General features: G+C 37.6%; 1 protein-coding gene across 2 annotated transcripts in view; it reads left to right on the plus strand.

Moving 5' to 3' along the window:
• LOC126370237 (uncharacterized) overlaps positions 1-18017 on the plus strand; it is a 565986-nt gene that overhangs the window by 458382 nt on the left and 89587 nt on the right. The window contains exon 2 of one of the 2 annotated variants that reach the window (XM_050015061.1): positions 7711-8021. The exons of the other annotated variant lie outside the window; for it this stretch is intronic. Within the exon in view, the coding sequence (XP_049871018.1) occupies positions 7836-8021 (186 nt within the window). The 5' untranslated portion in view covers positions 7711-7835. The remainder of the gene's footprint in view (positions 1-7710; positions 8022-18017) is intronic. 2 annotated transcript variants of the gene reach the window in all.

Genomic DNA, 18017 nt, shown 5'->3' on the forward strand with positions numbered 1-18017 from the left:
ATCAGTCATCGCTTTAAACACTTTGACAAAATGGTCATTTCACATTACTCCACCAATCGTAAGCTTTATATACACACGTCAAAGATGTACGCGTCTACAAGTGAGAGTTATTAGTTTTTTATCTACAGACATGAGCAATATCATGTATCCACTTTAGAACCCTGTCGCACTATCATATTTGACATTTCATGAGACTTACGATACAATTTGTCAAAAAAGTTAATGTGACATGGTTTCAAAGTGTATACATATTAGTACTCGTGACCGTATGTCACTCCTACGGAACCGTCAGCGTTTGACCCTGACTCCAGCTTGTCGATGTGTGTTTTGTTTTTATTTGAACACCGGATTTTTAAGATCCATTGTGTAGCCTAATAAGCCGAGGAAAGGCATGCGATTCGGGATTTAACTGATGGTAATATTTTAGCTGGGGCCGAATTTTTAAAGGTAGTAACTTTTTAGTTTGCACCGCGAAAATATTCTTTATTGTTATTGTAGTCTGTGGTCCATACATATACAAATAAAACTGTCTGTCTGTCTGACTATAATATCAGCTCATATCCATAACCAACCAGACTAGAAAGTGGTTATTTTGCGCAAAGCTTAAGCAAGAACTAAAAATTTAATAACAAAAATTCTATGTATCGTCGCCTTCTAGTGAAAACCAATTAATCGCCATTTTGAAAAATCATATTCTGATGTAATTTTCATTAACAAAACTTCGCAATAGACAAACTAGTTTCTAAGTAACAAATTGTGGTCTCAATTTTCTCTCTCTCTCTCTATTTAAGAGCTGCGCTCTTGTCGGTGGAGTAATCGCCATTCCTCTCTTCTTCCCGCCAAATCCTTCACCTTCCAATACGACACGACCTGCATCTTCTCTTTTATTTGTTTCATAAATGTTCTCCTAGGTCTACCCCTTCCTCTCTTCCCTTCAATTTTTTTCGAATGGAATTGAGTAAGTTGAAATCGAAATTTTGTTGATTTATCAGAATGTGTTTTTTATTTTTAAGATACTTGTGTGGTTTTTACTAGACAACGAAGGTATTGAACGGTAACTCTCCGCTCGCAACAACTAGTATCGGGCGCCAAGATAGATTTACCTCACCCCCCTGAGGCCTACTTGTATATAACTTAAATACAAATTCAAAAATATCTTTATTCAGTAGGTAACATAGTTGCACTTACTCAGACAGCCCATCGTCAAATAGTTCATCATTTACCAAGCGACCAATAACTAATCTAATAACAACCCAAACCGATTGGGTCCCACGAATGTAGTCCTATTGTTAATTGGCAAGGGATTGGTCGGCCATAATTTCCAGACCATTGAATACAATTGTCCCTTTCTCGGCCAAAACTTTGGCCCAAAAGTTGCATTGGGTTTGTAATCGCTTTGACCACTGTAGATGTCCTGTTTGTGCGATGAGCGAGAACAGTTTGACGATGAAACGGTTTGTCTGTCTGGTTATATAAAATGTTATATCAATGAAAGCCGTCGTAGCCCAGTTGGTATAACGCTTGCCTCTCACTTTGAGGTCACAGAATCGAATCCAGCACAGGCCTAATCAATGATTGTCGAATTTGTTATCGGTTTGGTGGAGGTGTTCGAACTAGTAGCCCGGAACGAACGGCTTAGCGTGCCTTCTGAAGCACGGAATCATCTTACTTTTTCGGACAATCAGGTGATTCAATCCTGCAATGTCCTTACCAAACAAAGGACAGTCTCACAAAGTGATTTCGACAATGTCCCCATCGGGAATTGAACCCGGACCTCCAGATCGAGAGCCCAACGCTCAACCACTGAACCACGGATGTCGTTGTAGGATGTACGTACCAATTAATAGAGAATCGAATTTAGTTGTGTCTAGTATCTATACCTCTACTATTTTGGTAGGTATAATCTTCCAACGTATTCATCGGGCAGATTGGACTGTCCGTCCCTACGGTTTTGACAGCGATCATTGACCGTATAAATCCGCCATTGTCCCGCTAATTGTCGATCGATTTATTTAGTGAACTATGACCGCAATTGTTACCGTCTTTTTGTTACCGCCTTTTTTATTACCGCTTTTATTCCGGTACGTTACGGGTGTGTAACCCTTTTTAGGTAAAGCATTGTTACAATGGATTCATTAGTTTTATATTAGTGCTGATTTCTGTACACACCATCTAATTTTATTTTAAGTTATACCTGTCATTTTCTTACCCCCTGAAATCGACAGGTATAAAATTTATGGAACACGCATCAATTTTAGGCAGAAATTTAAAATCCCTTCCAAAATTTTATATTGGATAATTAAGTTGACAGCACACGTCAAACGGGTTGCAATTATGAGCGAGTTGCTTATTTTATTATCGCCCGGGTTACTTCGTTCATTTTAAAATGCATCGTTGACAATCATCCGTCCCTTTCCTTTTCGGCGGATAAGAAAATGACAGGTATAACTTAAAATAAAATTAGGATGTGTCTGCAGGAATCGGGGCCATTGTTGTACGATTTAAATGGTGCTCGGGTTTATCAGGCGTCGCTTCATTCGAGGGTGGGGAGGGGAGGACCCGCGTGTTAATCTTGCGTCTCTTTTATTTGTCTTTTATTTGTTTGTTTGTTTGTGTTTTGTTTGTTATGTTTATTTTTATTTGTCTTTGACCTTATCCCTTAATACTGTTACCCTTTTATCGGCCTCTGTAGTCTAGTGGTTGGGTAAGGTTAGGCGTTGGGTTCACGCCATGGGGGTTCCGGGTTCATAACAAATAATCTCCTTCTTTTTGAAGTCGGTTAAATCATGTACATTGATAACCACCCACTTGACCAGCAGGCAAATAAAAAAAATTTAAATACGTTATCATAATACAACTACTAAAAATGTAAAATATCCTCTTAATTACGACATCTCTTTATAATCCTTTTTTGTTTACAAAATTATGTTTTAATTTACTAGTTACTGAACTTTCAAGCCACTTCAAACCAAAGATTAAAATAATAATATTGATATTGAAAAGTTTCTCCAAAATTGAACAAGAATTACCAAAATTATATCTTCAAAACCACGAATATATCATGGGTATTTTTTTTATATTCAAAGGAACTGGGTTTTATGATTGTCACCACTAGAAATTTACGCACTTAATACCATAGCAAACTATTTTGACGGATCATTAAGTACGTAATTAATTGTTAAATAAGGTAAAAAATATATTTTGTTTTCCCGATGACGACCTTAAAACATGTTTTTTTTTTAACACTTTCAAGGACAGAACCTCTAGTGACGTTCTGATTCCAAGGTGCCATACTACCTATTATGAACCATCAATGACCCATAGCCTCTGTCCGTGAAAGGGTTAATAAAATCTCACCTAATGGTAAGTGACGATGTGGTCTAGAGCGGATCGCGCTTACCTCGCAAATGCCTATTCACTCTAGCCTCGAAGACTCCTAGATTATAACAAGCAGATTATTTATAATCGGCCCGTTATTGCTTTTTTTTTCTTTACTGTTTTTTTTTTCTTTTGTAATCGTTACATGAGCCATGCCAGGGGCCTTTGACGGCTCAATAATAACCCTGACACCAGGGTTGATGAGGTTGGTAATCCACCTTACAACACACTATAGAAGAAGATTATCTTTTTTGTGATTTTATAATTCCGATTTTAGCTCAAGTGCGTCCAACCTGTAAACCAGCCTGTATACTTTTATCTACAGAGATAAAAGGCATTTACAAAGAGTAACTCGATATTCACAAAATCTTCTCTCCTCATCTTCATGGGCTATTGTTGTGAGTCGCTATCTATTTGGCGATGTTATTCAAATGGCCACATAATCTAATTCCGCTGAACGTCCCGAGCAACGAAAACTGGGAAGCGCTGTCATCATGCTCGAGGTAATGCGATTTTATTGGGGCAGTGCCTCTGTTGGATAATACTCTGGTTAAGGATTTCCTTTGGCGGATTTGTGGGGTACTGATATTGGGTTTTAGTTTATTAGGTGAAAGGAATTTTGTAAAAAGAACTCTTTCGGTACCGGTTGCACTGTGGGACGCCGGAGTTAAATAAGAAACGTGTCACATCTAAGACGCTCGTTTATCGTCTGTCTGTTAATGTGGTATATAAACATATACAGCCTATATACGTCCCACTGCTGGGCACAGGCCTCCCCTCAATCAACCGGAGGGGGTATGGAGCATACTCCACCACGCTGCTCCACTGCGGGTTGGTGGAGGTGTTTTTACGGCTAATAGCCGGGACCAACGGCTTAACATGCCGAATCGAATCATCTTACTTTTTCGGACAATCAGGTGATTCAAGCCTGAAATGATGAAGACGACAATGTCCCCATCGGGAATCGAACCCGGACCTCCAGATCGTGAGCCTAACACTCTAACCACTAGACCACGGAGGCTGTTTCATGTGTTATATAACATAGAGAGATATAGAGCACTTACATATAATATAGGTGTGGAGGTGCACACTACACGGTGACCTAAATCATCTTGGGTTCGAATCCCGGCTAGGGCTACAGACTACTGAATTCGACTTTAAAAGTTTGAGCCTTAAGCAATTTGTGGTTGATCTTTAGAATGGATGACCGTTTGCTAGCTTCGGTGCTTTGTCAGTTGATGTACGCTGTCTATGTGGATACCTATTAAATTCAAATTCAAACTTCAAAAATATCTTTATTCAGTAGGTAACATAGTTACACTTTGAATCGTCAATTTTTACATAACGAACGTCTCATCCGCCTAAAACTACTGCAGCTTCTCACAACCTTTATAGCCGGGGAAAAGAAGCTGCAAGAAAAACCTCGGCACAGGGCCCTAGACGTTCTTTAAAAAAATAAAAATAAACATAAAATATTGATATACATTAAAAATGCATTCGGGTTTTTTTCGTTGTATTATGTGGATTTACAGCGGCCTGTCTGTTATACTTTGGTATTCTCTCGACTAATGATGCCAATGTATTTGGAGCTGTATCCACATTCGTGTCAAACAGTTACTCAACATTTTCTTTGTTAAAATGTTGGAAGGGAGTCAAAACCTCAGTCACTTGTCTGACACTTTAAAAATAAATTGTGTATCTGATTGTCTGCAAGTCAGTTGACAGTCTTAAGAAATTGGGACATTTTAAATTGAACTTACCAAATTAAACAAGTTTGGATTGGATTAGTAGCAGTATTTGAAGAACATTTACTCGTCTATTCTGACTACGTTTTATAGAGGTTTGACGATGTTGTTGGCTCGACAGGTAACGATCTTTTAAATTGATGTTTACATTTGAATTGCATTCCGTTAAGCGCAATTTAATGTGAAATGTGACCGAACCTTTAAACTGTAATGCATTTCCAAAGTGGACCAGCATTACAATTTACAAATAAAACCACGAGACTGACCTTCGCATTTCCGACGTGAATAAGGTATTGTGGGCTAAGTATACATGAAGATTTAATTACCCATTCACACTACAGCGTTATTAAACAAGGAAACGGAGTTGTGAACAAGTTTTTAAGAATTCACAGGTAATGATGTCTTGCACCTTGCTGCTAAAACGATGCCAAGCGATGTAAAACAAAACCCACACCAAAACAAAATTTAAAGTCATGAACGCCAAAAAACAAGCGACATCAAAGACCGTTGGTTTTAAAGGCAGTTTCATAACCGACCCGAAATTAGCAGACGGTGTTTTGCTTGGCCTGACTTGGTTATTGGCCAAACATTATGTTGGCTTCGGCCCGCCAAATTATTAATTAAAAAAACTCGATTCTGGACCTGTCACGTGTCGTATCCCCTTCGGAACTAATTGAAACCATGTCCAATTTCACGGTTTCCACCGCCCTGGGTGAGTGGCCGTCACATCGCAATATCGGGAGTGTTTTCTTTCAAATTTACGCTCCAGTAAATGCGCAGCCGACGCCACTTTGATCTATTTGAAGATATTCGGCCTTACTTCGTGTGGCCGACACTTCGGAAGACAAATGACCGTCATGCGATCGTCAGGCATCGTTTTTAGATTTCTTTTTAATAGGGCAGATGGCTTTGCCTTCCTGAGGAGTGAAGAACACAGTTGATCCGGCTTGATATTAGGTCAATAAACTTCGCCAAAATGGTCGGGTACAAAAGTATCTTTAAACAAGACTTTCCTAATGAGGATTCTAACTAATTAGATAAAAGCTTGTTAGCATTAAGCCAATTTTTTGTTGACTTTTGTTCTCGAAGTTTAAAAATATATATTATTTTTCCCGGTCTGCTGGTAGAGATTTCTACTTAAAATGAGATGAATTGTTTGTCTGTCTTGCATATTATCTATTTGTCGTTTAAGTTGTGTCCTGTACTTATTAAATACACTGCAAAAAAAAATCAGCGGGCTTTGGCACCTTAATAGTAGGTAACCCTAGAGTTGATGAAGTCGATCATTTATCACAATCCACATGAGATAAGAACTGCTAAATAATTAAACTGATAATCATCATCATCCCTGTTGTCATGGTAACTATTGAGCCGCCAAAGGTCCCTGACATGAGTCAATCAATCAATCTGTAATACTTTACAATGTGGGGGTGAGTTGCCCCTATAGAGGTTGTCTTATAATGAGATATTAGTTTCCCAGGGCGTGGAAATAGGCACCTAACTCAGAGAATAGGGGGAGAATAAGATTAAAAATGTTGGGCGCCGTATAGAAGATCCCCTCCTATTACAAACAAAGCCAAGGTATTGGAAATAATAAAGATTTCACTTTTAACAATGGTATATTTGGTTCAACAATTTCACAATGAAATAATATGAAGTCAGTCGGTTACAAACCATCCTAATGTAAATTAAGAAATAAATCTATTACTATAACATGATATCTTAACTTAGTATTATTCCTATGAGGAAAAGTAAAGTGTCAGGACGGCAGGTCTTGACAAAAGGCATGGAGTATGTACTGAGGATAAATACTCCATGTATTAGTAGAAAATCATCTTGAGAGCATAGCACTATCCATAATAAGTTAAATTAATCATGAAGAAGAGATATTTAGATGGTATCCAGAGATTTTAACACCAAACTGGAATTATGTACATTACTGACCGCAGCAGGAACTGACCCTGACGGCAAAAGCAGACAATGAACACAAATGGTAGTCATGGCTGGGGAGCTAGACCCTGAAGGAAGACTTTGAAGTTGATTTTTGAAGTTAGTCTTTACAGTTGATCATTCTAGTAGAACTTTAACACTGGACTCTGCCGGTGGACTTTGACCCCACATCACGTGGGACGATATTATAACAGCATTCCCCCTAGTCGATGGACTAAACCATTGTTTTTATACAGAAGACTTCACCATCCTTTCATCGTAATATATGTGGCTTATACACCACTCCAAAGAAATAATCGCGACGGGACTAAATTGCCATCGTCATCGCGTAAACGAAATGTCAACCGAACATAACTTTTTCCCGGCGCGTAGGCACACACCTGTATACCATACAGCCAAGTGGGAAGTGTAAAAAAAAACGTGTTACAAATCAATCAATAATACTTTATTGCACAACGACATATACAAAGGACATAAAAATACGAATAAAAACATAAGTACAATAGACCAAACACATAAACATAAAACATAAACAGAAACATAAGTGAGTCCTGCAACGACTACGCCCTAATCACTCACTAATCACCCATGTAATCACTTATCATAGAAACTAACGAGGAATTTATCTTGTCCACAGGTACATGTGCAGTGTCAAGTAAAGTGCTGATGTTCCATCGCTTGTGACAGTGCTAGTGCACCAATTGTGTGGATGTGGAAGGCTAGGTGATCGAGCTGGCGTGGTACGGGGCCGGAGGGGGGGCCATGCAGGCAGGGGGGGGATGGTTCGTGCCGTGGACGATGGGAGTGCAGAAGTTCGCGGTGGCGCTGCCGATGGGTGGTGTTGTGCCGCTGGTGCCGCCGTTGCTAGCGGCATTGCCGCCACAGCCGCCACCGTTGAGGCTCATAGCGCCTCCGCCTCTGCCGCATCAGGCGCAACCTGGCAGAAAGGTATGTCGAGCTTAGCCTTATGGAATTTCTTCACAACAACATAACATGGAATCACGGCTATATCCCCTGTAGACCTCTGTCTACAGCGGATATAGGCTCTGTAACCTAATGCCATATGATACCTCTGTATCATCATCATCATAAACAACCTATATACGTCCCACTGCTGGGCACAGTCCTCCCCTCAATCAACCGGAGGAGGTATGGAGCATACTCCACCACGCTGCTCCACTGCGGGTTGGTGGAGGTGTTTTTACGGCTAATAGCCGGGACCTACGGCTTAACGTTCCCTCCGAAGCACGGAATCATCTTACTTTTTCGGACAATCAGGTGATTCAAGCCTGAAAAGTCCTTACCAAACAAAGGACAGTCTCACAAAGTGATTTCGACAATGTCTGGGGACATTGACTCCGAAGCACGGAATCATCTTACTTTTTCGGACAATCAGGTGATTCAAGCCTGAAAAGTCCTTACCAAACAAAGGACAGTCTCACAAAGTGATTTCGACAATGTCCCCACCGGGAATCGAACCCGAACCTCCAGATCGTGAGCCTAACGCTCTAACCTCTAGACCACGGAGGCTGTTCAGTTCAGATATGGTATATGGTGTTTTATTTAAAAAAAAAACCTGTACAATGTGACTGAAGATTGTCAGACTTTCAAAAGAAAACATAAATAAGAAATGAAAAAAAATGAATATCTTAATTTAGATATGGATTGCTTAGCCGATGCAAATCTTATACAGGGCGTTAGTGACATCGTAACGAATACTGAGGGGGATGATTCAGATCATGATTCTGAGTTAATATTAAGTGCAATTTCCGTCGCAAAATTCATGTTTTTGTTTTATCATTTTGAGTTCCATACATCCCTCAAAGTTTTTGTTACGATGTTACGAACACCCTGTATAATGCTGGCTATTCAATAGCGAAGATGTCATTATAATATGTTGTATTTACATTCGAATAACTGTTTGAAATTCTGGAACGTTACTAGTTGTGTGGAATAGGATTCGTGACGCAGATAAAAGAGAGGATGGTTAGTCAAACTTGCGTTGCTTTGATTTATTGACTGTTACCCAGATTTATGGCAAAACCTACGCATGTGTACGTACTGACACACTATTACCCTAGATTGTTTGATGATCAGCAGTGCTAACGTGCGTAACGTGATAAAATTATGGATCGATTCAATAATTTTTGTCAAAATCGATAGGTTTGTTTTTTCCCTAACACGCTTGGCACGTGATTTTGTTCGTATTTTGACAGAACGACATGACTTATTTGGGTTCACATATTAGCACCAATCGACCGTGATAAAATTTTATCACGTCGCGCATGTGTTTGTGCATTGGTTTGTTGTACCCAATGTACGTGCTTAGCTAAAGACTTTCACCAGCTTTAGGAACGGTACCTTCAGGACCCCGATACTGACTCCGCCGGCGTGGTCGACGGTTTCCGTCATTCAGCGCTTATCGCTATTCCTTCAAATATAATCTACTCAGACGACGTCCTGAGCCAAGGTTAGCGGCGAAATGTACCGGGTGAGAGCCTCGGCGCTCCCTATTTGTCCGCCCAAGTAGTTAATGCCATATGCGGCAAATCTATTATAAGTTACGTCAAAAAAATATCTGTTTTAGAAGTTACTTTTTACGTAAAATTGTTTTGTCATTGTTCATCATTACTTATATTCATCTCATAAGTAATGATGAACTTGACAAACTTCATCTTAAATACGAAATTAGAATCAAATCGTTCCTTTGTGTAAAGTTTTCTGTTTTATTCCCGAAACGTGACAATTTAATATCGTGGAAATGTAATATCAACAAGAATTTCTCGTTTAAATATATACTCAACAACAGAAATATTCGTAACGATGTTCAAAACGTCAAAGTTATCAATTCAAATAAGCAGAGCATGAACAAAATTTTAAACATGCCTTATTTTCGGCACCCCAATACAACAGGTAACAAAACTGAACTTTGAATTGCACGTCATTATCATCAAAGAAGAGGGCGTTGGGGTGTTGGCTTTCGTATGCCAGCAACAAAAGCGACAAACAAAACGCGATAAGACTACAATTCCGATGTCTGTCCAAAGGAAAATTAGAATAATAGAAAAAGTCGACGTGACAAGGGTGGGCCTATCTATCGTCTGAGATAATTTAGTCCTGAATACTACGACCTTAGGGACCCAAATTTTGAGGTACAATAGTAAAGAAGATGCCCCTGACGGTAACAATGCTCTGGGGTTTTCAGACCTTTGTTCGTTCAGTCTACTCTGTGTTGGCTGTTTATTTGTTTTATTTATTATGATCTGTGGTACATAACAGATAGCATAGAATGTTAATGAATTATACTTCTCAATAAATGTGGATGTAAAAATGGCTGAATAAGCAAAATGTATTATTATTATTAATAAAATAGCTTCCAATACGCACATACACAACATAATAAAAACTTGATTGCACATACGGAAAACACATACAAAACAAAAGAGAAATAATTGATTCCAGAATTTATTAGCTTTGAAAATAATGTTGTTGTTAAATGACAAATAAAGTTGTACGTCTCGAATATATCATTTTGGAAAATTAATCGTATCTATGCAAAAAGTAATTCTGCAAAAGTCTCCTCAAAGGTAAATATGCTTTCTAAAATTTAATATTAATCTACGAGAAACGTACAAGAGAAATCCATCCATCCATCTAAACGGTCTAAAAATCTAAATCTAAAAGGTTTCAATGTAAAGAATCCGATTGCCTGTTTTTTTCTTTGTATTCTCCTTCAGAATGTTTCTTAAATCGATATTTTACTATAGGATATCTGTATTCACCTCACGATTGTCAACTTTCTTGTAATTATTCGAGTATTCGCTCGTGATGAAAATTTTATTCAGGATCGCCCTTTTTATCGATCTTTCTGTTAAATGTTTTGAATTTTCAATTTGTTGATGTGACTTTTTGTTCTACTGTTGTTTTTGTGTTGTTTTTAAAAGCTTTAGCACGTTTCGTGTTGTCGTTCAAGTGAATGTACATCGAGAGATGTTTTCGACGATTTCAATTTTCATTTCTTTATTGCCCTACTAATTTCTTCCAAGAGACCGGGTTAGTATTACTAACAACAAATTGATAATAGTCATACGTCAAGAGTAGGACAGAGGCAAATTTTAGATAACAGCTTTCATTACCGCATTGATCTTACGCTGCTGTATACAGAGTGTTAATGACATCGTACCGAATATTGAGGGAGATGATTTAACTCATAGTTCTGAGTTAATATCAAGTGAAATTTTCCATCGCAATAGCATATAATTGAAAATAATTAAAAAAAACGCAAAATAAATCTTGTATTTTGCAACAGAAAATTCCACTTGATTGAATTTAGGATCATGAGCTCAATCCTCCACGTCAGTATTCGTTACGATGTCACTAACACTCCGTGTATGTACTACACTTTTAAAAATTATAACAACTTTTATTTCACAACATAAACTCGAAATTAAAAGGACTCTAAATGTTATTAATGTACAGTTTGTCAGTTACAAAGAAAGCTGATAAAATTATTTATAAAACTTTTTTTATTTTAAATCTGTAACTTTAGTACTTAGTTTAGAAAAAAAAAATAAGTTTTAAAAGTGTAGTACTGAGTTTTGCAGGCCAGTATACTCTACCCTCCCTGATCGAATTAAAATAATAATTAACACAGCCGTAAAATCGAGCGCTTATTAAAACTATTACTTCCTAATAACAAACCTTACTTCCTTAGTAATAATTGCAAACGAGTAAAAGCTATTCGCTTGACTAGCTGTACACGGATAACATCAGTACATATTTTTATTATGAACAGCAATAATGTAGAATTGCCTACCGCAGTATGTGTTTCTTGAATAGAATAATCTTGGGAGTCTAAGAAAGAGTGTACATGGATTTTAACGTGATCGTTTCCCATCTCAAACCGCATATTTACTTTTCATTAAATGAGACTGAAGGAAGCCTATTCTTAAAATAGGGGGAAGGGGGGTTAAAAAGGCCACATCGAAGCAGATAATCTAAAAAGCAATATTGCTATTTGTCAATTTCGCATACCTATACAAATAAGTGCGCAATATCACCAAAATGACAAATGGCAATATTGCTTTTATGTATGAATTATTGCTTCAATGTGTGTGTGCTTTGCCCTACAGAATGCATTTATTTTAATCTGTTATATGTTATAAAGGACTACTAGAAGACCATTTTTTTTAATTTGTACTTTACGATAAGTACGGTACTTACACCAATTTTAAACGAGGCTCTTTGCGGCACAAACTACTGAAATTTAAAGTCAACGTAATACTTAAAGATGCTTGTTGAAGATAAATTTTACAATTATTTTTGATTCTGCATCACTTTATAGCTTATATTTTATAACCGGTAAGAAGAAATGACAAGAAACTCATTAGCTATGGTATTAGATATGATATGCTATGCCAATCGACTTAAACTTCTAGCCGGATATGACAAGCTGGTACATTTAAACTTAAGCTTTAAGTCTCAAACCATGAACTAAGCAAATTATTACAATCTCGTTAACAGCTTCCCTAGCGTCTCCATTAAACTGGTGTTTAACTACCTTGCTATTCACCTTAAGGAGTCCTACATAATGACCAGAGCATTATGATGTGATTACTTCTTCTCCAATGACATTATGGTTCATTCCAAGATCAAGATCCGGAGTATCTTCATTAAAAATGTATCTTATAAGACCACTTATATTGCCCTCATGTTATTATTCAGTGTTTGTGGTATAAGTAAGTTTTGTAATAAACGCTTATCTATTTATTAAGTATGTACCTTAGTTCATACATTTAATGGTATTAGCATGAACATGTGCTTTTAAATAATGGCGTTCGTTCCATGCATGGTTAGTCATGAAAAGAAAAACGTTGTGGGTTCACTTGCATATCGTTTTAAGTCATGTTAATGTATCCGGTTATATCTAAGGTTGTGGACGTATTGTATATGTAGTATTAGCAAGCTCATCTGTGATATTTATCAATTTTCCTCTATCTGGTCACATTATTGGTGTCATGTTTACTTGCTGTTTATGTAGTACTATCGTCTCATCCAGTTTGACTAGATGCTTGGACTAAGTCACGAGAACTCTGAGGACGTTTCGCAGAGGAATTTCTTCAATTCACTTTCGCTGCTTTTATGGTATAAATGAGGAATTTAAAAGCTGGAATTCTAGTTTTGCTTGTCTATTGCGTTAATGATATGTTCTTACTGGGCACAGACCTCATCTAAAAGTTAACGCACGCGAAAGTGAGTTTACTCACTGAAGAACTGGTTTAGTAGAGTTCTTTTAGTGGCTACCTCAGTTATTTATAAAGTCTTACTTGTTCATTTTAGTTGTCATGTTAATGTAAGCGCAACAAAATTTTATTTGTTACTTCATAATCATCATCTGCTATATATTTTTAATTTTCAAAGTAAATGTTACATTATCATTAATTATATTATCGCCGTTTATAATGGTTGAACCATCTATGTTAAAAATTTCAAGATAAATTATTAATAAGAAAGAAAGAAATATCTTTTTCTTTTCTATAGTTACTTATCAATTGGCTACTTTCCTAGGTCAAAGGTAAATTATGAAATTCAGATTATTTAAATAAAGACAGATGTAAAGGTGACAAAAACGTTTTCTTTTATCTATTTAAAACTCATTTATGAATTTTAATAAAGAAAAATCTAAGAATAAGTACGACATTTGGTCACGTTTTTCTATGACGCCAGAACTTACTTTATCATACAAATTCCATAGGTAGTAATTTGTGTTTTGACGTTTAGTAAAAAGTACCCTATTAGGCTGGAAATTCATTCTACTTTCCACCTAATAATATAATAAGACCTACAAATACTTATTAATAATAGGTTTAAAGACCGTAGCCTAACGTCTTTCTTTATCATTCCTTATTTCCTTGTTGATACTCGTATTAACATTATAACATTAATGCAGGCCCTTTAGCTTCTGGTTTAAACCACCCCTTAAGTAATCGGTTCTAGTCTGGCCTACGTAAAGCCTTTAATAGTCACAACATCTTGTCTTCGGATTAGCGAAGTTTGTCTTGTCTGCGATTTAGGTGTTCCGTTCGAGAGCTTAGTTCTCGAATTCATGTGAATTTGTTTTAAAATTCATGTTTAGTTCATAAATGATTATATTATTATCACGTGCGGTGAAATAAAACATGTGGAGAAATCTACATTCCCAAGAAAATCGTTTAGGGGGTATGTGACTTAATGGTATTCCAGTCGCTTCCAAAAAAAGCGGGCTTGTCAAATAACGCTATCTATCTATCTTTTTTATTGTTTGTGGCTGCATCGTTCAGAAACGATGATTCTGCCAACGTCAAGGTTCAAGAGAAAATACTTAACATTAAACAGGGAGATGATGTTTTGAAAGCTCGATTCGAACATGTACGACTTAACTTATTTAACAGAAATGTCACACATTTTGTCCTGTTCTTTGACTTAGAGAAGAAAAGGATAGGTAGTGTTAAAGAAGTTTAGTCCTGTCAAGTAAGCTAGACATGCAACTTCGAGTCGACATCAATATTTAGCTATTTGATTTATATGTCCGTGGTTAGGTAAAAACGTACGACAAATGAATTGAACATGCAAGTAACTGCTGTTAGGGATAAATTGAAAATAAAACATACTGCTGTAATCCAAACAGAGATAAAAGCAAGGAAAACTGTCCGATCATTCATTACAAAAATAAAATATTACCTTACTTATACAAATATATCACCGTCCAGAATAACAAGGCCGTAACATAAATACGATTACCACACGTTCCCGTTGAATGACCTATAGAGAAGGACAGAGTAATTACGGTATTACATGAGAAAGAGCGAGACGGAGGGTGGTCCTTAAAATCCGTAAAGGCAAAAAGTACGAAAAATCAACACACATAACCTCATTAAACGAATCCCTTGAGAAAGGTTTGGGTCTGCCCAGAATACACAAGACAGCCTTTACAATAAAGTTTATTTTGACAGCTAAGCTCTTTTATTATCCTTTTAATCATATATTTTGGATGTGTTCTGGGGTTTTCGTGCATCAGATTCGGTTCGCAATCATAATTGGGATCAGGATTGGGTACAGTATTGTGCGATAGGAAGCTACGATGAAGATTTTCATGTTAGTAAGTTTAGATTTGGGTTTCAATTTATACATTCATAGGCCAAAATTCTGCAGACATTTTTGCTGTCATTTTTCTTATCCGCTTATGAAAGGGACGGATTGACATCTGTCAAGCTGCTAAATTAATGAGTTAGTGAAAGTAAACCGAGCATCTTGCGAGTATGCAACCCGTTTGACGTGTGCTGTCAACTTGATTCTGTCAGTTTATTGGCCAATGTTACATTTTGAGAGGTTTGTTTAAGATTTCTGCCTAAAATTGACATGAGTTTTATGCCTGCCGATTACTCTATCCTCAGTAGTTATCCTCTGTAGTTCATAGTTCATCCTCCTGGCATAAGGGCTGGATGATGTATACTAGAATCAGGATCATTATTGTCTAACTTCTTTTGCTATATTCCCTGTTAGGTCTACCTGCACGACAGCTGCGAGTTGTGTATCGAGTGCTTCGACCAATAGATGAAGCAAAGGCTATCTACGGTAGATAAATATCGTACAGCTATTGGTTGAAGACCTCGATAGCCGCTGCGCGGTTGCCGTGCCGCTATGACAGTCCTATAAAGTACTTTTTTTTCCTTTTTTTAGACGTGACTTATTGTAGATTTGCCGCAGATGGCATTAACTACTTGACCGGACAAATGGGGAACGCTGAGGGCTCTCACCCGGTACAAAGTTAAAGACAACAGGCCTGTGGGTGCCCAGTTGGGCGCGAACCTCGGTTCAAGGCGTCGTCTGAGAGGAAGAATATTTGAAATAATTAATCGACCTTAGTGAGTCGATAGCGAAAAGCACTGAACGAGGGAAATCGTCGACCACGCCGGCAGGGTCGGTATCGGGGTTCTGAAGTGTTTGGTGTCGCGAGGTGATTGGCCGCGTCTATGGCTAGAGTAATCGGGTCGTCGGGAATCGTATATTACGTCCTTCGTATAAAGTACTAACAGCAATTAATTTGTATGTGCAGCAGACTATCTTATCTTGGGATAGGGACGGTCGTTTAACAGGATAAAAATATCCACTTTAATAGTCAAGATTCTAAATCCCAAGTAGTTGTAGTAATCCTGTTCGTGTCTAGATAAAACCTATTTATTGCTTTGTGAATTCTACGAACATAAAAAAATAACTTATTAAGTTTATAGCAAATGAGATTTTCGTACTTCATTGTGGTAAATACCCCTGAGACGAGGTTCGCGCCCAACTGGGCACCCTCAGGTCTGTCGTCTTGAATTTTCTACCGGGTGAGAGCTTTAGGCGTTGTGTATTTGTCCGGCCAAGTAGTTGGTACCATGCGGCATATTTACAAAAAGTACTTACTCAATGATAAGTGAATGAGCTTAAGGTGAAACATGCTTACTTGGTAAATACGTATTCATTCTAATCTTGGATATTTCAGGATTGTAGTTAAGAGGATAGGTAAGTTACTGCTTGCTTTCCTTACTATCCTTAATTTAAACTTAAGAAGGAATTTAATACTCAAAACTTTAGAATATATTACAATACAAATCCATCCATCGTTAGTTTTTTGTTTTTTTTTTATTAAAAGATTTGTTTGCGTGCTTGTATGAAACGATTGATGAATGTGGAGAAAGGAAGAGAAGTGTGTCAGGATCGTAGCAAATGGAATTCCATAGTCTCTGGTCACCCCGGTGGGAAATAGGCGTGAGTTTATGTATGTATGTATATATTTGAGTGCGTCTGTTTACAGTGGTGCGCGCAAACTCAAATAGTATCTATTCCCTTTAACTTATTTATTATATATAGCTTTCGAAGAGCATCGCTTATCATATCAGTTAGTCTTAATTGCGTAGGCGAAAATTAACATGTAACCCGATCACTACAGGCCGGGCAGGTTTCATAACACTAATAACAGTGGTTTCGGGACTGTAAATCATAATTTGATAGCGTGTCGGCCTCTGGTTATCATATCACTGTCTACATAGATATAAATGTATAGTACCTATGGAGTGACGTGTTTAAGGCCCTTGGGCGATTTGATATTTATAAGTCTTTTTTGTGGTTTGAACAGAATTTATTATTATGTCAAACTTTTAAAGTCCGTTCGGTGTGAAAAGTTATTTATAAGGATGTTTTTTTATGAATGAAAAATTGATCCCCAACTCGCAACCCGCAGTGGAGCAGGGTGGTGGAATATGCTCCATACCTCTTCGTATTAATTGAGGGAAAGACTGTGCCCATCAGTGGGATATATATAGGCTGTTTATGTTATATGTTGTGTAAAATTGATCCTGAATATATTTAGCTAATTATTAAGTAGGTATTAACCTATGGAGCTCAGACTTGGTCTTTGAAAGGCTCTAGGGTGAAAACTTCAGGTCTGCGCAGCATGTTGGGTGTGAAACGTACTAATCGTGTCATTAACACCGCGCTGAGTTCTAAGACTCAAATTGCGGACGTGGATCACGCAGGCGCCAAGTTGAAGTGGGATTGGGCAGGTCACGTCTGTCGGATGCCTATCGACCTGTGGGCTAAGATCACCACAGAATGGTCTCCTCAACTTTGTGATCCCGAGTTTGGTTACTTTGCAAGCTCAGATCTGATTGTCTGACATTTAACACCACCTCTCCATGTTAAAATATATACGCCTCGGAGAGTATGTTACTGAAAACAAACAGTGGGAAACAGTGCCAACATTCAAACAGAGAATTTATTGCTTATTTTGGCACTAAATAACTATGTTTGCTTGTAGCAGATACCTACGTACGTGCTATAAATAATGTAGGTACTTCGGTTTTGTAACCACTGCAGATCAGCCACTGCTATTCGGGTATTTTACATTCAACGGTGACTTACGGT

The sequence above is a fragment of the Pectinophora gossypiella genome, chromosome 1 (genome assembly GCF_024362695.1).
Source record: "Pectinophora gossypiella chromosome 1, ilPecGoss1.1, whole genome shotgun sequence".
Classification (NCBI taxonomy): domain Eukaryota; kingdom Metazoa; phylum Arthropoda; class Insecta; order Lepidoptera; family Gelechiidae; genus Pectinophora; species Pectinophora gossypiella.